This window comes from Macaca nemestrina, chromosome 4, assembly GCF_043159975.1.
Source record: "Macaca nemestrina isolate mMacNem1 chromosome 4, mMacNem.hap1, whole genome shotgun sequence".
NCBI lineage: Eukaryota > Metazoa > Chordata > Mammalia > Primates > Cercopithecidae > Macaca > Macaca nemestrina.
In genome coordinates this window covers 25853491-25875154 of record NC_092128.1, presented here as the reverse complement: position 1 = coordinate 25875154, position 21664 = coordinate 25853491, and the positions used below count along the sequence as shown (strand labels likewise).

General features: G+C 39.1%; 1 protein-coding gene across 3 annotated transcripts in view; it reads left to right on the top strand.

Annotated features, from left to right (window-relative positions):
• Window positions 1-1686: 1686 nt before the first annotated feature.
• Window positions 1687-21664, top strand: part of LOC105471359 (exocyst complex component 4) — an 822236-nt gene continuing 802258 nt past the window's right edge. For all 3 annotated transcript variants that reach the window (XM_011723811.2, XM_011723812.2, XM_011723813.3), the window contains exon 1: window positions 1687-1832. In XM_011723811.2, the coding sequence (XP_011722113.2) occupies window positions 1747-1832 (86 nt within the window). In that variant the 5' untranslated portion in view covers window positions 1687-1746. The remainder of the gene's footprint in view (window positions 1833-21664) is intronic.

Sequence of the window (21664 nt, the reverse complement as noted above, 5' to 3'; positions counted from 1 at the left end):
GATTTTGACAAAGCTTTTTTCTGCATCAGTTGAGATGATCACACTTTCTATCCTATGTCCTGCATTCTTAACCAGTAGGCCCAACTGCCTCTCCCTTTCTCTATGAATTATTTAATTTTATAGTCCAGTTTTTGTACTTATACCATAAAAATCTTTTTTTTTTTTTTTTGAGACAGAGTTTCCCTCTGTTGCCCAGGCTGCAGGGCAGTATGCACTGGAACGGTCTTGGCTGACTGCAACCTCCACCTTCCAGGTTCAAGCAATTCTCCTGCCTCAGCCTCCCAAGCAGCTGGGATTACAGGCATGCACCACCATGGTCCGACTAACTTTTGTATTTTAGTAGAGACAGAGTATCACCATGTTGGCCAGGCTTGTCTTAAATTCCTGGCCTCAAGTGGTCTGCCTGGTTCGGCCTCTCAAAGTGTTGGGATTACAGGTGTGAGCCATCGCACTTGTCCCAAAAATCTTATTTTCTTTAAGAGCCATTAAAATTAAGATTCCCAGAAGCTATATGTTATTTACTCATTTGAATCTTACATAATTTATTTAATACTTCTGTGTTATTTAAAAAATGTCAGTACCCTATCTTTATTTCTTTAGGAACAAAGTCCCTAGAACTGGAATTATTGGGCCAAAGGTTATGAATACTTTTAAGTTATCATGTCATATATGTGTGTGTGTCATCTTCAACTAATTTTTAAAAATGTGAACTTCTACCAGCTCGATGTCTATTTATAAAAGTAGTTGATGCATTCTGAGTTTGCTGCTCCACAACTCCAGGACCTCTGAGTTAGTTTGCTTTCTATTCATTTAAGTTCTTCAATCTTTATTGTTACTGAGAAAGCCGCCTCCTTCCTTACTTTTAATTTTTATTATTCTTGTTCCTCAGTCTAACCACTTTCCACACACATTCTGGTCTTCTTTTGTTCACGTGGTCTTATGAATTAACGACTAAGCCAACGGAACCAACTGCAGGAAATACTAAAAGCTTACCGGTAAAAGTATTAACACAAATGTGCATTACTACTAACTATTTCATTTAGCTTGAAAAAAAGGAATCTGCAGTGTGGTCTGTTTGTTTTTCGCTTATACTGTCTTTTCTTCATCAATATTCATTTGTTTATTCCTGTGCATGTGTTTTTAGGGCTATCTGCAAATATAAGAACACTGGGGAAAATTGAACTCACACATAAACCTAATGTAGAAACATTAGTTTTACAGAACACTAAAGAAAAGCATTTCTGCTTGTATTCATTTTCGTATTTTATTGGATTTTTAAAAAAATCACTTGCGCTTAAGGCAAAAACTTCGCACATAGGCATCCAGCAGAGAACCCCTCTTTCATTTAAATGCACACCCTAACAAATTTTGGCATCATCGGATAAATTTGATTTAAAGCCTGACAAAATTCTAAAAGCAAGGAAGCCGAAAAAAGCTCGAAGTCAGAATAAAGATAAATGAAGACACTCATTACAAGACTCACGAAGTTGCAGCTGGTTTAGCTTTCCTGCGCGCCAGGAGACGGAGAAGGAAAACTACGACTCCCAGAGTGCTTAGAGCGAACACACGCGTCGTTGCCTCAAAACCTGTTCCGTTAGTCCCGCCTCCTCACTTCAGTGATTGGATTTTCCACTTCCGCGCCTCTGGAATTCTCCTCACCCATTGGTGGAGACTCCAGCTAGGTCAAATGCAGAATTTACGCACTCTTGGCTTCCTTGGAGCCTAGCGGCTCTCCCCGCGTCCAAGATGGCGGCAGAAGCAGCTGGTGGGAAATACAGAAGCACAGTCAGCAAAAGCAAAGACCCCTCGGGGCTGCTCATCTCTGTGATCAGGTGAGGGAGGCAGGAGGCAGGGTCTGGGGACTGGGGGCAGTGGCTTAACCTCCGCTTTGGAAGGGAGAAGGGTTAGCTGGGTCCCACCCTGCTCTCCCTTCCCTTTCCTCCTTGCCTCCCGCAGCCCCTCCCCAGGGCCCTAACCCCTCCCCAGGGCCCCAGCAATTCTCCCCCCACTTTTTTTTCTGGGGTTAGCTATAGAGAGAGGAGCCCCGCCTCAGTCTTTTCTTTAGGGGCAGCACCTTCTATTACAGCCTCGGGGCCCCAAAGCACGCTATTTGGGTTTGGTAGAGAAGACCAAATGAAGGTGTGTTTATTGATTCCTAAAATGCCTATTTATTGTTTGCCTGTAGCAGCACTCACTGAGAAAGGCGTCTTGTTTCCTGGACTTTGGGATGTAAGGCCTTAGAGTCCGGAGACTCCTGTGATGAGTTGCAGATTGTGTTTTCACACTCTGTATACTTTCAACCACCTGTGCGTGGCCACAGCCACAAATACAAGAATCTGCAGTGAGCTGGTAGGAGGACGGGGTTTGAAGGCACACATTGGTTTTCGATTTTTGCTCTGCCTTTTCCTGCCTTCCCATTCTGGTCCATTCCTTAAAAAAACAAAACCAAACCAATTTCAGATTATCTTCCATGCACTCCCGCTCTGCACCTCCCAGAAGATTAGGGTGTGGGTGGACTGGGAGTGGTGGACCTTTTACGAGCTTTTTTAAAAAAAGTGAAATATATTGAGGATGGGGAAACCCTTTCAAGAACCTTGGAGATGATACAGGTACTGACTAAAACCAATCTAAATAAAATTTATTATGGCACGTTTTTTACGTTGTTGGCATTTGAATTTCAACTCATTTGTTTTTCGTAAACACTCCTATTTTTCCCCACCAATGCTAAACTTTTGTTTGAATTCTTGCAAGCCTCCTGGAATGTGTTGATCATCTTTTCAAAACCCAGGGCCCAACATTATCTGATAGGTACTAAGCACTTCAATGAATGAATATATCAAACCATTAAAACAGATTACCACTCACTGACAAAGACACATCTTATGGGTCTTATTTAGGGGGCTTTAAGATTATAGCCTGTTAAATCATTACTGTTAATTTTCTTTTGGGCTTAAGAGAAAAAATCTCTGCGTGGAAATGCTTAATATACTTGGTAGGCCATACAGAGGAAGTGCTGTTCTATTGTGAATCGATAGGCCCACATTCTCGCCACGACAATATACAGGTAGTGTAGATGTATCTCATGATACTAAAATTCCAATTAGAATGTTTGTTGTTTCCCATCTGAATTTCCTGTGGAATTAGAATTCCTGGACATTTGGATCCTTTTTTGAACTTGTTTGTTTTTTCTACCTTATAGTCAACATTCATTTAAACAATAGGTATTTAGTGCCAGTTTGTAGTATGGTGTCTGGCACATATTATATTTAATAGCATTTGTTGACTGAATGAATAAATGCCCTGAGTTTTGCAAAAATGAAGCAGGCACAGTGTTACCCTTGAGGAGAGTATAGTTTACCTGGGGGATAAAACATGTCAGTAAAAATGATGACGTAAGACTACGAGAGAGACATGAAATGTTATGGAAATCCAGGAGGAGTAGCCTTTTCTAATGAAAGTGAAATGTGCCATCTCGTCTGTTTACTTTTGATTCTCCAAGCTCTTCCCATTTCTTTTATGCTATTTGTGCTTTCTTCAGTGCCAGTTGAATTTACTCTAAATGTCATATTTTTGAAAACAGCATGAAAGCCAACCTAAAGCATTTTTTACTAATGCTAATTCAGAACATACATTGCCTTTGGTTGACCATTCCTTCATGTTCTCCAGGAGGAACCCCGTACTGCTTGATGGCAAAGATTTTGTGGTCATCCATCTCTTATGCCAGTTTATTAATATATGCCCTGCACTTTATTAGGCCTAGGCATTTTTTACTTTGATCTCTGTTGTGCATTATTGCTTTTCTTTTCTTTCTTTCTTTATTTTTTGAGATAGAGTCTTGCTCTGTCTCCAGGCTGGAGTGCAGTGCCGCGATCTCAGCTCACTGCAACCTCCGCCTCCCGGGTTCAAGTGATTCTCCTGCTTCGGCCTCCTGCATAGCAGGGATTACAGGTGTGTGCCACCACACCCAGCTAATTTTTGTATTTTTGGTAGAGACAGGGTTTCATCATGTTGGCCGGGATGGTCTCGATCTCTTGACCTTGTGATCCGCCTGCCTTGGCCTCCCAAAGTGCTGGGATTACAGGCATGAACCACCGCACCCAGCTCTCATTTTTCTACTTTATCCTTGATCACCTCAGATCACTGAATAACACTTCTGTTGTATATTTTTTATAAGCCTGGTGTAAGGGAAGGTCTATACTTAGTATCCTGGGCAAGTTTAGTAAGGCTTGGGATACATTGTTACATATGACCTTGAGACTGAATGGTGTTGGTGTATTTCAACATTTCTTTGAGTCACAGGGAGATTTTGGTGTTGGAGTGAGGATGTTGGTAGCTATAACTTCCTGTTATTTCCTTCCTAATATGCTTTTGAACATACCCAGTGGTTTAAATTTTATAAACAGTGGTAGTGAATGAGAGGACAATGGTTGTATTACTCTGGTGTTTGGGATGGGGAATGGGGGGAGAGTCCTGTGGGTAATAGAACCAGGAATGTATATTTCTTGTTAGTAAATTGTGCTGTGACTTGGAAGTTGCTTCTTGTATTTCTGTTCAATCTCTGTCCTTTGTGTTTTCCTTCTTGCAACATTGTATTCATTATTCTTAATTCCTCATATAAAACTTTGCTTATCTCCTCCTATCTTTTAACTTTTTTTTCAAATTCTCTCCCAAAGACTGTAGCTTTCCTAGTTGCTTTGGCAACAAGCCACAAAAAAGAAAAACCCATGTTAGGCTCGTGTTTATAAGGTCTGAGCATTCCTATCATATACCGGGTACCTGCTAGCTCCTTTCATGTTTCCATGGACTTATTTTGTCACAAAATAAATTACCTGTTAGTGTACTGTCTTTTGAAAAGTTCGATCAGTTTAGCTTTTTAAAAAATATCTTTTTGTATCACTGAGTAGTAGTTTTTCTTTTTTAAATAGTGAATGTTAAAAATGCTCCTTTAATTCTCTTGCTCACATGTGTGAAAATGTCATTTCTATACTACATTATGATACATTATGTATCATAAAGTTTTGTATTTTTTCAATGCTTTTCCTAATAGTTGGGGTAGCTTTTATTGTTACAGTCATTTTTAATATTGTATTCAAAAAACTACAGGTGGATAAGGGTTTGACTTAAGGACAGAGTGGGTGTAGACATGGGGAATATCCAAATCTCATCGCTATTTCCAGCTCTTGTACTAAATAGTTAAATAATGACTCTATTTTGCTAGTATAAAGTATTTTGCTAGTACAAAGTATTTAAACTTTAAAGCATTTAAAAGCCGAAAATAAAGATGAAGTATAGTGTAATTGTAATGTAAGTATTATATGATAATTTTTAAGTGCCTTGAGACTCAAATAAAAATGCTTAATTATTTAAAAATTATCAGGTAAAAATATTTCAGGGCAGTCAGATGTTTCAAAGGGCAGACTTCCAGGGCTTTACAGAAGAGGACCTCAGGCCTGTGAGGTGGGACTTTGGTGAGGGGACAGATAGTGCTTGGAATTCAGTTTGTTGGAGGCCACGGCCAACTGCAGCTTTTGGTTTTAAGTCTTACCACTAGCCCTTTAAAATTGAACTAACTGGGGGTACAGAATCCTGATTACCTGCTGATGTGTGAGGTACGATTTGGACAGTTTTACACACACACACCTACTTTTCTATTGACCTGCTGATGTAAGATTTGGATGTTTTATACATACACATACACATGCACACACACATACAAGCATATACACATACAATTTTTCTACTTTTCCGTTGATTTCCCTTGCCAACCTTTTGTTTGGTGGGAAGTCAGAGGAGGCAGCCTCTCTAGATGGGAAATAAGATGGCATTTTGGAGATATTTTATTTCTGTGAGTTCTTGTCAGATTTTTAATTGGGAAATGTGTCTGCCACTTACTGTTAGGTGATTTGCTTTCCAATTAAATGTTGTCTCTCTTTATAACTTGGCCTGTAATAGCCAGTTTAATTGGGAAGACAAACTTTGGTTGCGACTTCAGGAGACCTTATCGGAACCTTGGAGCAGAGCTTTTGAAGACACACTCTGGTTACAGATGTCAAGGAGGTTTGAAGGCAGTGGAAGGCTCACGTTTTCATCAACTCTTATGTCTTCACAAAAGTTGAAATTTCAAAAACGTAGAAAATCCTTTATTGTAGACACCTGTTAAATTCCCTTCCTCCTTGGAGAGTATTTTGGTCAGCCCTGTGTTTAATTCAAAGTAAACTTTGTTGAAGGGGTCCAGGCTTTACCAGGGCTTTGAACAAACAGCTTTGAGGTTCGTAACACAGTTTGTGGCAGGAAAGGAAAGGAAAGCAGTCAGTCTGTTCCCCTGTTCTGAGCCGAGTCCTGGAAGTTGGGTTAGGTGTTAATGTTCTTTGCATCGCCATCTCTTCTCTTCATTTGAGCCCATCATATAATGGTTTTTTGGTTTCTAGCTCTCTTTGTACCCTGGGACATCTTGGCCCTACCCATGCTGTGTTGTTTGAAAATTACTACTAGAATTCCCAGAAACAGTGCTTCCCGGAAGTCCTGGGATGTCTGGCAGCGTGTGTGAATGTAAGGGGCAACACAATTCCCATACTTTGGCTCAGAATTAGTGTCTTGTGGACCCATGTCTTAATGTACCTTGTGTAATTGTTAACACTGGGATTTCCTGAAGGCAATGAGGCCTGTGGTATTGATGGTGGGTGGTATGGTCAGGTTTTTTCAAGCCATTACTTGTAGACAGATGTGGTCACAGCCTGTGGTGAGAAGTGCTGTGGTGGTGTGTTGTAGTTGAAACTTGCTGTATTACCTGGGTAACCTTAGACCAGTTCCTTGAAACCACCGTGTCTTAGTTCCTTCATTTGGAAAATGGGCTAATACGATCTGTGTTTTTTTGGAACATCACATGAGAGGAGAGTATATAAAAGTGCCTAGCACAGTTTGGCACACAGTAGGCACTCAGATGTTCATTTCCTCCTTTCTAGATCTGTAGCCTCTTTTGTTAAGAAGATTCTTTTGATTTTAATAAATTTGCCAGATAGTAACCAGGCTATAAGGTTAATTTTTCACCAGAAGTAACCTTGATGCGTTGACTAGAGTGTTTGATTCCATTCGTCAAGATGTTGTCTTTGTAACCAGGGAATCTTGTACAGCTAAATTAAGATAGTAATTATTTGGTAATTTGAGAGTCAGTTAAAGAAGCTAGATTTAAATATATGTATAGTTTTGTGGGTATGTAAAACATGTAAAATATAAACACACATAAAGTATAAAACATTTATTAGATTAAAAGACTGAAAAGATGTAAATCAAGGGGCCCATACTCTGTTGAGATAATCCTTGTTGTCCTTTATAAAAAGGACAACAATATTGTGTATTGTACAAATTTGTAAAGACTAGAGTCATAGAAACATTGTCCAGCAATCTCATTTCCCAAAATACTACCTGTTTTTCAGGTTTTTGTGTGGATCTTGTCCGTGTATATACATTTTTTAAAATATTGCTATATAGTCTTCATAGTTATAAAAGTTTTTTGAGTGGAGGAATTAAACATATACAGAACAATAGGGAAGAAAAAATCACCCATAGTTTCGTTTCTTTTCTTTTTTTTTGAGGCAGAGTCTCGCCTTGTCACCCAGGCTGGAGTGCAGTAGCGCCATCTCAGTTCACTGCAACCTCCGCCTCCTGGGTTCAAGTGATTCTTCTGCCTCAGCCTCCCGAGTAGCTGGGATTACAGGCACATGCCACCATGCCTGGCTAGTTTTTGTATTTTTAGTAGAGATAGGGTTTCACCATGGTGGCCAGGCTGGTCTCAAACTCCTGACCTCAGGTGATTGACCTGCTTTGGCCTTCCAAAGTGCTGGGATTACACGCGTGAGCCACCGTGCCCGGCCCGCTTGTATTTTCTTCACTAGCATTATCCACTATTAATACTTTTGCTTCCAGTTTAAGAAAAAAAATCACTCTATTGTTATAAAAATAGTACTCTCATGATAAATAATTCAAGCAATGAAAATGCAGAAAAATGTGAAGATGAAAATAAAAAAAATTATTTCAAATTTTGTCATCTATAAGTTATTATCATTGATATTAGATGAACTGAATTCCAGACCCCTCCCTTTTCTGTGTGAATGTATGTGTGTATATGAAATGTTGATGGCCAGAAATAATTTTTTATTAAATATGGGATCTTACTCTATATACTAATTTTATTTGTCCTCCTTTTTGAGGTACACATGTATATGCTAGAGTGCACAAATCTTAAGTATATGGCTTGATGAATTTTTACCTGTGTAACCACTGTCCAGCTGAAGACATAGAACACTTCCAGCATACTAGAATGATCCTTCTCTACCATTTTTTTCCAGTACCGTTTTTTGTGTGTGTGTGTAAGGATATCCATTTCCAACACCACTTGTTAAAAAGACTATGCTGTCTTTATTTGCTTTCTTTTGCAACTTTATCAAAAACCAATTTACTTTATATGTGTGGGTTTATTTCTTGACTTTCTAGTCTGTTCTATTCATGTTTATATTAATAACAATACTGCACTGTCTTGATTACTGCTTTTTTAAGTTCTGAAGACATAGTGTAAGCCCTTCAACTTTTTTTTTTTTTTTTTTTTTTTTGAGACAGAGTCTCGCTTTGTCGCCCAGGCTGGAGTGCAGTGGCACGATCTCAACTCACTGCAACTTCCGACTCCCGGGTTCTAACGATTCTCCTGCCTCAGCCTCCTGAGTAGCTGGGATTATAGGCGTGCGCCACCATGCCTGGCTAATTTTTGTATTTTTTGTGAAGACGGGGTTTCACCATGTTGGTCAGGCTGGTCTTGAACTCCTGACCTCAAGTGACCCACCTGCCTCGGCCTCCCAAAGTAAATGCAGGGATTACAGGCGTGAGGCACCGTGCCCGGCCCCTTTTACTTTATTCTACTTTTTCAAAGTAGTTTTGGGTCTTCTAGGTTGTTTGCATTTTCTTACAAATTTTAAAATAAGGTAGTCTGTTTCTACAATAAAACCTGCTGGGATTTTGATTGGGATTAATATATGAAATTGACATCTTAATATTGAGTCTTCTGATCTATGGATGGGGGTTATATATCTCCATTTAATTCTTCTTCAGTTTATCTCAGCAATTTGTGTGTGTGTGTATGTATGTGTGTATGTAGATTTTAGTGTCTAGGTTTATATGTCTTTGGTCAGATTTATCTCTATTTTAGGCCACTTCAAGTTGTCCTACAGTTCATGGAATGTTGATGTTCATTAAAAAATGCATTTTTTTTCTCTTGATGTTTTGTTTTATATAGTTTGTGTTGCTATGCTCGTTCACTAGTCTTTTCTGCTACTCCTAATCTCTTGTTAATCCCATCTAATGTTATTGTTTATCTTAGATTGTACTTTTCAATCTAAGATATAGAATCTTATCTTCTTTATCTGGAAGTTTGATTTGGGTCTTTTTCATGTCTCTGCTTACATGTTTAACTTTTCCTGTAGCTTTGTGAACAAACGAAATACTGGTATTATAAGAGTTTTAATGTCCTTGTCTACTAATTTTATCATCTGTGCCATTTCTGGGTTAGTTTCCATTGATTAATTTTCCCTCTTCCTTTACATGCCTTGTAGTTTTTTTTTTTTCTTTCTTTCTGAGACAGAGTCTCACTAGCTTTCTTGCCCAGGCCGGAGCACAGTAGCGCAATCTTTGCTCACTACAACCTCCACCTCCCAGGCTCAAGTGATCCTCCCACCTCAGTCTCTGAAGTAGCTGAGACTATAGGTGTGTGTGCCACTGCACCCAGCTAATTTTCATATTTTTTTTTAGGTTTTGCTATGTTGCTCAGGCTGGTCTTGAATTCCTGGGCTCAAGCAATCTGCAGGCCTCAGCCTGTGAACCACCACACCCAGGCATCTTGTACTTTTTGAGTTGATGCTAGACATTGTCAGTTTTATCTTGATGGCTGTTGGTTTTGGATATTTTTGTACTCCACTATTCTTGAGCTTTGTTCTGAGATGTGGTTAAGTTACTTAGAAACAATTTGTTCTTTTCAGGCCTTGTTTTATGTTTTGCTAGTTAGAAGCAGAGCAACATTTAGTCTAGGGCTAAGATTGTCTCACTACTGTGACAAAATTGTTTTGAGTATTCCACTCAATACTGTAAGAATTGTGAAATTTTTTCACTCTGGCCTAGGGCGATAGGCACTATTTCCAGCCCTGTGTGAGTTCAGATCATTAGTCCCTCTAATCCTTTCAGGTTGTTTTCCTGACCTTGGGTAGTTACCTGTCACATGTGTGCTGATCAATACCCAGCTGATGACCCTCTACAGATCTGCAGACTTCCCTGTGATGCTCTTTCCCATCTCCATTACTGCCCTGCAGATTCTAACCACCTTAATATGCAGTGTTTTGAAACCCGTTTTGTTTGTTTGTTTGTTCATTACTTTGTTAGTCCCTGTTATTTCTTCTGGGCCTGAAGTAGAAGTCCATCAGCACTTCTTATTTTAAAAAATAGCTCTAAAGGTACTATTTTGGATTGCGTCTTCTCAGAGTGGAAGAATAAGATACTCAAATGTGCTATTTAAAATGATGGCGGCTGTGTGCAGTGATATGTGCCTGTAGTCCCAACTGCTCTAGAGGCTGAGGTGGGAGGATTGCTTGAGCTCAGGAGTTCAACTCTCATTGGGGCAGCATAGTAAGCCATGAAATAAATTATGACCTTTGTCCTTATAGTGGCCAGTTTTTTTATGTGCTAGGGGTTTAGCTTTGAAAAACATAGGTGTGTACAGTTTAATAGGAAGTAATAAGGGAAAATTCTTGTATTACATTTGACACCTGGTAAGAAAATAAAATATTTCGGCTGGGTGCGGTGGCTCACACCTGTAATCCCAGCACTTTGGGAGGCTGAGGTGGGCGGATCACGAGGTCAGGAGATCGAGACCATCCTGGCTAACATGGTGAAACCCCATCTCAAATACAAAAAATTACAAAAAATTAGCTGGGTGTGGTGGCAGGTGCATGTAGTCCCTGCTACTCGGGAGGCTGAGGCAGGAGAATGGCATGAACCCTGGAGGCAGAGCTTGCAGTGAGCCGAGATAGTGCCACTGCACCTCCAGCCTGGGCGGCAGAGTGAGACTCTGTCTCAAAAAAGAAAAAAAAAAAAAAAAAAAAGAAGAAAATAAAATAGTTAGGAGATTCTTAGGAGACCCTTTTCTGACTTTTTTTTATTCTTTTAAAAGTATAAACTCTTTGTCAAAAATAAAGTAGAATATAATTAAAAAGTGTTTTTCCGTTTAAAATCTATAATTGTGCTGAATATTATGGGAGAATTATACTAAAAATATCACTTGAGAGCTTGTTAGAAATGCAGAATCTCAGGTCCTACCTGACCTACCTGAGCTGAATCTGCATTTAAACAAGAATCCCATGTGATTTGAAAGCACGATAAAGTTTAGGTAGCCCTTAGAACAAGAAACCCCAGGCTTGAAATGTTCTCTACACATAGAAATGATAAATGCTGGTGACGATGGATATCCTAAACACCTGATGGTTTGGCTGTGTCCCCACCCAAATCTCATCTTGAATTGTAGCTCCCATAATTCCCATGTGTCATGGGAGGGACCTGGTGGGGGGTAATTGAATCATAGGGGTGGGTCTTTCCTGTGCTCTTCTCATGATAGTGAATAAGTCTCATGAGATCTTATGGTTTTATAAATGAGAGTTCCCCTGCACGAGCTCTCTCTTGCCTGCTGCCATGTAAGATGTGACTTTGCTCCTCATTCGCCTTCTGTCATGATTGTGAGGCCTCCTCAGCCATGATGAACTGTGAGTCAGTTAAACCTCTTCTCTTTATAAATTACCTAGTCTCAGATATGTCTTTATTGGCATCTTGAGAACAGACTAATACACCTGCCTTGGTCATTACACAGTCTATGAATATTACAAAATCACATGTGTGCCATAAATATGTACAAATATTTTGCATTAATTAAAAGAGATACAAGAAGCCAATTGCAATTGTTAAAAATTTTTTTCTGAGATAAACGTTATATAGATATGTTTTTTGAAAAAGCATTCTTTTTTTATTTTGAGACAGGGTCTCACTCTGTCACCAAGCTAGAGTGCAGTGGCGTGATCTCAGCTCACTTCATCCTCTGCCTCCCAAGCTCAAGCAATTTTTGTACCTCAGCCTGCTGAGTAGCTGGGACTACAGGTGTGTGCCACCAAGCCCAGCTAGTTTTTGTATTTTTTGTAGAGAGGGAGTTTCACCATGTTGGCCAGGCTGGTCTCAAACCCCTGGCCTCAAGCAATCTGTCTGCCTTGGCCTCCCAAAGTGCTAGGATAACAGGTGTAAGCCACCAGACCCAGCCAAAAACATTATTCTTAAGCAGTGTATATACTGAAATATATACCAACAAAAATGATATCATGTCCAGGATTTGCTTCAAAATAATGAGAGACGGGTTAGAGTAACTGGGGTTGTCAATGAAGAAGACTGGAATGTGTTGATAATTGTTGAAGTTGGATTTATCTGACAGATCTTCTTTTTTTTTAATCTTTTTTTTTTTTTTTTTTTTAGTAGAACTGGAGTTTCACTATGTTGGTTAGGCTGGTCTTGAACTCCTGTCCTCAAGTGGTCTGCCTGCTTTGGCCTCCCAAAGTGCTGGGATTATATGAGCCACCGTGCCTGACCTATTTGGCAGATCTTTTAATTTTTGTACATGGTTGAAAATTCCATAAAAATTTTTATGTGTGTGTGTGTTTACATATGTATATGTTGTCGGGGAGGGAAGATAGTGAGAAACAAAGTTAATTGATTGATGTTTTAATAGATTAGTATATTACAGAAATGCTATATATTCTTTATGTCCTGTTCTCTCTGCCCTAGACACTTTGAACGATAACATATTTAAATGTCCCTGATTTCTGCATTTAAGAAATCTGCTTCAATTTGTGTAGCCCAGAATTTCCAAAATTTGACCACATAACACCTCTTAATTTTTTGTAAAACATTGTTTCTGAGGAACGCACCAGAAAACAAGATCACTGGACGATGCTTGAAGAAGGATGTGGAGCTGCAATAGAAGTAGAAAAAGAGGTAGAGTTCAGTGACGTAAGAGTAGGGGGGAGATTTGAAGTTGACTTTGTCAACCTTGGGCTCAGTTTTATGCATTAGTGGGGTGATTTTACTTAATATTAGATAATGACCTTCTTTGTTGCCTAAGAGATTTATAGCCTTTGGTCCCCAGAAGTGTTCTATCACTGAGTTAATTGAAATGTTGAAAAACTGTATGTGTTGGGTGTAGTCATTGGCCCTAAGTGCTGTCTGAAGCAAGACATCAACGAATTTTCAATTGACTTTAAGCAAAAATTGTTTACTGTCACTTTAGATTAAATACATCTCTTTGTACTGTTAGGGGATGTTGTTTTTATGCATCAGAAAACTTTTTCAGAGGGACTTGTCATTGTGAATTGCTATCAGTTGGGATAGGATTATCTTGTATTTTGTGTGCTCTAATAAGACATAATTAAGAAACAAGCAATCACAATGTATAATTGAATATAATAAAATCCGATTTAAAAGTGTAGTGTAGATTTGGTTATGCTTTGAGTGAAGCTGTATCTTATATGATTATATAGTGGTGCACATCTTGAACATTTCTTTAATGTGTAATTTTTTACACATTAAACTCATAATTCTGAGTAACTCAGAAAGGATATGATGAGGGTCTCTTATTTTTATAATTCACTGGGAGCATTTATAGACTATTTGTCTTATACAAACTGTTCTGCTTAGAATAAGAGGCTTGGAAGACTTATTTCTTAACTTGTTTCTTTAGTGTTTATATTCTTAACTATCTCTTTTCCTCTTCAGTTTGTACTTTCATTCTATTCATACTTGGGACTGGCTTTTGTTTCCTGATGACATTATAGGTATATGGTGCTGTCAGCCATTTCTTAGATTGGCTCTTTAGAATTTTAAAGGCAAAGAGAACCTGACTGTCACACTGTGAAATTAGGGCTGAATAGATACAGTAACTTAACCTAATGTCTTCTGGTTAAAAGCAGTTTGGGAGAGAAAACAGGATTTGTGTTGTAAAGAATCACATCAGCTCTAGACTTTTTTTTTGGCATTGGGATTAGTAGCAACAGGAATATTATGTTCTGGAAAGATCAGTAAGCTAATAATTCCTTTTTTTTTCATCTTGGAGTGAGGTTCTGAAACTAGTGAACTCTTCAGCATTTGTTGGGTATTTATGCTTAGTTTTTGCCTTATGTGTTAGAATATTTTGTAACTAAATCAGGATGACTCCTTCTCTAGTACTCTTTCCATTATGCAGTTTAAGAAATTTCATGGGGGCCAAGATCGTGCCTCTGCACTCCAACCTGAGCGACAGAGTTAGACTCTGTCTAAAAAAAAAAAATTTCACTGGAATTGTCCCAACAAGAGAGAAGGTAGCACTGATTGGGCGGTTCAGGTGCTTGATGAGTAGAAAAGGCAGGGATTCGGTGATACAGTTTATTCACTTAGGGGCCCATTTTGAGTACTTTTAAGAAGGGTCACTGAGATTTGATTCTTATTATAGATTGTGCTCTGTAGAGCTGTTGCTTCCTGATAAGTGATTTTTGGATATGTGAAGCTGTACTTGTAATTAGTTTTTCTGAGTTGCTTGAAGGGGTTTCCATTAATTGTTTTGTTAATCTTTATTATTCCTGGAGGAGAGGTCACTGGATGCCAACAAAGAATGTCCTTAGTAGACAATTAAGCCCATTAACTGTTTGCAGAAAGCATGACTTAATGCTAATTATTCTGCAGGTGTCGCCAAAATTCAGGTGTATTACATTAAATATTTCTTATAGTTGGTTAATTAGTTTAGTTATCAGGGCCTGTATTAGTCAGCTAATTCTTGTGAATTTGCCAAGACTCTGTGTTGCTTATGACTAAGAGTGACTGATGACATCTATCTTGAGAAATTAGCCAACCAAAATAACACTGCTTGTGTTTTAAAGTGTGGTGTATTAGTCTAGTTGGGCTGCCATAACAAAACACCAAATACTAGGTGGCTAAACCAATAGAAATGTATTTTCTCACAGTTCGGGAGGCTACAAGTTCAAGATCAAGGTCAACCCATCGGGCTGGTTTCTAGGGAAGCCTCTCACTCTGCTTGTAAATGGCTCCCTTACTCTACTGTCACATGGCCTTTGCTGTGTAAATATGTAGAGAGGGCTTCTCCTTCCGCTTCCTTTCTTCTAAGGACATCAGTCCTTTTGGATTAAGGCCCACCCTTATAACCTCACTTAACCTTTATTACCTTCTTTGTAGACTGTGTATCCAAATACAATAACATTGAGAGTCAGAGATTCAACTTCCGAATTTGGGAGGGACACAGTTATGAACTGAAGTTCATAACAGGTGGTACCCTGGGGACTCTTATTACTTTGATAAAATATCCTAAACTGCTTCTAGAGTGACAGTCTCTCATCACCTACAAGTAGTCTTGAGGCTCAGGCAAGAGCCCTGAGCCTCTGTCAATCTTACTGCATGCTTTTCTGGTTTGTATTAAAATTAATAAAACATAAGTTGATCTATTTAGTCCTGTAAGTTCCTGAAATTCTAGCCTTAAATTAAAATGAATTGTTGGAAAACTTTATACCTGGGCTATATTCAGATCTTTCAAAATCTCTAGGCCTGAATTGAGTTTTAATGTTATGTTCTTGAAGGAACTTACAAGAAATGGCCATGTAAGATTTGTGACTTTGTCTGCTTTTAGAAGATTGTTAAGGACATCTTTTACTATATTAGGTCTTCCGTGTTTTTTAAGTGAAAGATTTCTTTTAGAATTTAGGACTAGTTCAAAATTTGCTTCCTTAGAGGAACTGGAGTCCATATTTTTGACAATGAGAGTTATATCATGTGATGTGTCTCCTTTTGCCTGGGCTGCTAGGAAGCTCAGATTTAGTTTGGGGGCTCACTTCATATTCACTCTGCTTGCCTGTATGATCTGCATAGTTGTCTTTTACATCTATTTGGTATTGTTTAGCTCTGCATCTCTTTAGTCCCACTTTCTCATTTGTATTTTACTTTTTATTGTTTATACTCTTGTGCAAGCCATCTCACATCTTTTTTGGGAAGAGGTGGGATATAATTAAAATGAAACTTGACTGTAGATATTGTTACTCAGTTTCACCATTAAATACTGGTTGAATTGTTATCAGTCTTTGACTGGGTGCTCACCCCCAAGAAGCTTCATAGAACACTCAGAGTAAAAGCTCACAAAGTTGGGACTGGTCTGACTCCTAATTTTCTCCTTGATTCATTTCCTGTCATTGTCACTCTTCCTCAAGTCTCTAAAGCCACACTGACCTCCTTGTCATTCCATGTTCCTTGAGCAGGCTAAACACATCTTGTTTCAGGGTCTGTTCTCTGGAATCAGCTTCCCAGATAGTGCCCTTTCTCTTTCACTTTCCAGTAAGCTGTATTCAAATGCCATCTTTATCCAGAGGCCCTCCCTGGCCTCCTTATAAATGAAGTAGCCTCCTTCCTCCCTGCCTGTCTTGGCTTTTGCGTAGCTGTTACCTCCCAGCTCCCTTTACTAGAACATAAGCTTCATGAGGGAGGGATTGGTTTTGTTCATTGCTGTATGTATCTCTAGGCCCTCAGAACTGTGCCTGGTAAGTAGTAGATACTTAGTGAATATTTGTTGAATGAATAAGTGAATTAAATAGGGTCACTAGCAACTATTATTTGTTCTTTTCTACAGAGTTTTGAGCATGCATTTCATGTGAGACAATTTAGTTACAATTGTTTCTTAAGGCTGGGAACTGTCCTCCATGACCTCTGTAGATCCTGCATCGCACTGCTGCTCATTACTTAGCTTTTACTAAGCACTCAATGTACCAGGCACTGTCAGAGTATAGAGAAAAGGTCTGATCTCAATTCAGAAATAAATATCCTCAGGAACTTTAGAAAGGGGTAGACTTTAGGGGATTTGGGCTAACAATGTTGTGATTCATAGATTATTTATTTTGTTCCTAATAATATGTCAGCCAACACTTCTGTCACACTTTATATTTTCAGAGCACATCCACACACTTCTCCAGTCCTAACAGTATCCTGGTGAGGCAGGTATTCTTATTATCTTACCTGTTTTACAAATAAAAAAACAGACCCAGAAAAGTTAAGTCACTTACCAAAGGTCAAGCAGCTTGAAAGTTGCAGACCTCTGTTTGAATCTGGGTTTTTTAAAATTCCAGAACCTGTGTTCCTTTAATGCGTATGTGGATGGCTCTTGTCTGACATACTTGATGAGGTAGTAAGAGACTTTCTTGGTGTATTCCTAATGGTAGTATTCTAGATTTGGGTTTTTCTTTTTGCTTCCTTTTATTCCACTTGAGTAATGAGTCACTTTTGGTGACTGGCCTTATTTTCACAGGTGTGCTTTTCCCTTTATTGGATCTTTCTTTTGTCTGTAAGAACAATACCGACTTTTATGTATTTTCTCCTGTCTGGACTCCATTACTCTATTAAGTCCAAAGTGAAAGCAAAATTGCTCCACAGAAGGAACCAGTGATGGTGACTGGTTATTTTCCTTTCAAAACATTTGATCGGCTACACTGAAATATAGAAGCTAGTATGAAAATGGGAAGCAGACAAATTTAGTTTTAGATCTCCCATTATTTACCCTGGGTTTTAATGCTTGTTTATGGGACTCACTTGGAGCTCATGGTTGTGAATCACCTAGAACTTAATAACGTATTTGTTCCTACTAGATGTCGTTAACAGTAGCTTAACATGTGTACCGTGGTCCTTTTAGCCCTTTAGGTAAATAAATGCCTTCCTGGGGATTAATTAGTCATGGTTAAGATGTAATTCATCATGCAAAATACCAGAGCTGTCTTAGTGAAAAATTCTTAATGATCCAGAAATGTCTTTGTGTCCAGCTTAACTGGAATCTTGTTTATTCTTTTATGTTCCTCCATGAACTTGACAATAGTTTATAAGTCATAATCGTTTTGAGAATAGGAATGCAAAAAAAAATCTAGAGTGATTCAATAACTTGAATACATCTTGGGTTGGCAACTTTATACCATTGGTCCTTTGATCATGTCTTTTATTTAGCTCATGCTTTTAAATCTTGCCCAGATTCAAGACTGTTATTACTAAAAAAGCTTCTTGTTGCTCTCTTTCCATCCCTAGCTGTCTGCTGTTCTCTTTACCTATGAACTGTGGCTTGATGAGAGTACGTGTCCTACAGCTCAGGAGTTGAAGGCAGGAAAGATAGGATTTTGTAACATGTATAGTAGAAGGAGCATGGATTTTGGAGTCAAATATACTTAGCTTTAATTTCAACTCTGTTATTAACTATGTGCACGTGTATAAGTTACTTTACCTCTCTGAGCCTCTGATTCCTTATCTGTAAAAAGGCTGGTGATAATATTTTATTATACTAGACTGCTTTGAGGATTGTCTTAGACTAGGTATGCAGAATAACCACTGTATTGCCTGGTGTGTTATAGACACTCAGTAGTTTGTATCCTGTGCCTCACTTTCACCTTCCTTTCCAAACATGTAGGACACAGGGATGTCCTAAATTTGTCATGCATGTACATTTCTGCATTTAGTTTTAAAATTTCACAAGTGGAGGATGAATGAGAGTTGACTTGTCAACACTTACTGTCAAAGGGATCTTGGATAATTTTTGGACTATATTTTTAAAAAATGCAATGTAGTTTTGGGCTATATTATTAGAAATATAGTGTTCATGTTGTGGGATATAAAACCTCTTTCCGTTTGGAAGTATGTTGTGTTCACTTCTCAGCACATCTGAGAGGCAGGTTACTGAAGCCATTAAGAGCCATATGGCCCAGGTTTGAGGCCAGACTCTGCTCCTTAAAGACTGTGCCTTGAATAAAAAACTCAATCTCTTTATCTCTACAAAGAGGGATAAGTATGGTACTGATATGGTTTGGCTGTGTCCCCATCGACATCTCATCTTGAATTTTAACTCCCACAATGTGTCGTGGGAGCAACTCAGTAGGGGTTGATTGAATTGAGGGGGTCTCTCCTCGCTGCACTGTTCTTGTGATAGTGAATGAGTTTCACGAGATCTGATGGCTTTAAAAAGGGGAGTCCCTGCACAAGCCCTGTTCTCTTGTCTGCTGCCATGTGAGATGTGCCTTTCACCTTCACCTTTCACCATGAGGCCTCCCCAGCCACGTGGAATTGTAAGTCCAGTACACCTCTTTCTTTTGTAAATTGCCCAGTCTCAGGTGTGTTTTTATCAGCAGCATGAAAACAGATTAATACAGGTACCTACCTCATAAGGATGTTTTTGCAATAAATTAATTAGTATGTGTAAACCACTTAGATTAATGCCTGGCACTAGTAAGTTCTATATGAGTGTTACCTGTTTCCGAGGGGACTTCAGATGAAAGCAAAAAGGATGGTGGGCTGTTGGAAGTCATGATATGGAAGAAACAGTTGAAGAAATTGGAGGTGTGTAACCCAAGAAAGAACTATTGAAAGTCCTTCACCATTTAAAGGGAAATTTTATGGAAGAAGGAATAGACATTTTTTGTGTTACAGAAAAAGATGGGACTAGGATCAATGGGTAGAAATTATAAAGAGGCTGATTTTATTTTATTTTAATGGAAGGCTTTATAATAAGTTAAGCTGTTCAAAATTGCAGTGAATTGCTTTGTGAACTGGTAGAGCTCTGCATTGCACAGAGGCTTAGAAGGCTGAAGAGAGGTTCATGACCTGGCTGATGGAGGGAGCTCAATGACAAGTGTTCTTTTCTGCACTGCTGTCTGTTCAGGTTAAGGGACTAGTGATAATCCCACACTGAAATTTGCTGGGATTTGCTAGCGTGCATGAGAACTTTCTCCCTAGAATTAGTCAGCTCTTTCATGCTTTTCTTTCTTTTTCTTTTTGAGACGGAGTCTCACTCTGTTGCCCAGGCTGAAGTGCAATGGTGCGATCTCGGCTCACTGCAACCGCCGTCTCCTGGGTTCAAGTGATTCTCCTGCCTCAGCCTCCAGAGTAACTGGGACAACAGGCACAGGCCATTGTGCCTGGCTGATTTTTTATATTTTTAGCAGAGACAGGGTTTCACCATATTGGCCAGGCTGGTCTCGAATTCCTGACCTTGTGATCCGCCCTCCTGGACCTCCCAAATTGCTGGGATTACAGGTGTGAACCACCGCACCTGGCCTCTCATGCTTTTATGGTCTATCATTTTTATTGACTATTTATCTCAGACAAATATTTATTGTCTGAGACATTGTATTTCTGCTCTCATATTGCAGAAAAGAAAACAGAGCTTGGAAATAAATATTCACTGCCTGCTGTTGCTTGGCACCATGCATTCAATCCTTGAAGGAACCCAATGACTTAGATTTTATTATTGTTGGGAGACCATTCTCCTCAGGTCTCGTATGTTTCTGAAGTTCTTGTGAGCCAAGCACTGATTGCCCTTTGTTTTAGGTTATTTTGCCAAGGATGTTTGTTTAGCAGACAGCGTTGGAAGATAGAGATGGTCTCTCACTCCAGAGCAAGGGGCAGGTGTGTTTCCAGTCCAGTCTTGGGGCTTAGATTCGGTTTTTGGGGCTCGGAGTTCTTCTCCAGGAGCTGCCTATGTGGGCAAACTTCTCCTTGGGCCCATCTGCCTAACCCCTGTGGGACTCGGGGGCGAGGGGAACCGATGTGAACATGCTGCACTTACGCCGCTTGCTGTGCTATGAGTGTGATCAAGTCTTCTGGATTTGAGGAGCTCCAGGAGTTTTGTGTCTTCTGCCAGCGCCTGTGAAACTGTGGCTAACCTCTTAGCTTGCAAGTAGGATAAAATCTCAGCCTTCACCATTCTTGACATTAAGGAGGAATAAAGTGAGAACCAGAGAGTTTAAACCTGATGCCTAGAGTTAAGTGATCTAGTATTTGGGGGCGGTGGGATTTTAACTTTTGTCTTCAGAGGGTGTACTTTTTATTGTATTGTGGAAAAACGCTACTGCCTTTGCTGCTGCTATTACTACTGTTTTTACTAGAACAATAATAGCTAACGACAACAACCAACATTTGTTGAGTGCTAATGACATACCAGGCCTTGTTTGATCTCATTTAATTCTCACTAACAACCCTATGTGGAAGGTATCTTAGTATTTTCACTTTATAGATGAGCAAAATGAGATGCTATTACTAAGGTCATGAGTCGTCAGTATGGTGGAGCCCCGATTCTAACCCAGGCAGCTTTACTCTGCCTGAAGAGACACCACTCTGTAGCTGTTAGGAGTGCAATCTGAAAGCAGACCAACCTGGGTTTTAAATCCCCATACTATTCCTAACCTTCATTGTGTGAGGTGGTGTAAATTAATGTAACCTCTTTAAATCTCAGCTATTTCATCTGTAAAAAGAGGGGAGGGAATAATAATAGGACCTACTCCAAAGGCCTGTTATGAGGATTAAACATACATTCTATAAAATGTGCAACACAGCTGGCTCCTGGCAGCTAGTAAGCCTCTCTAAATATTAGAGGCTATTATTATTTTTATTATCCTTGCTGCCTTTTCTCTAATTAAAAAAAAAAGCTTTAATAGTTTTGCACTCTGAGTTCTGTAATGTAAATATTTTTCACTAAAGACAAAATATTATTCATCCCAGTTTACATCAAGAGGATACATTTCAAATATGGGGCAAAGCT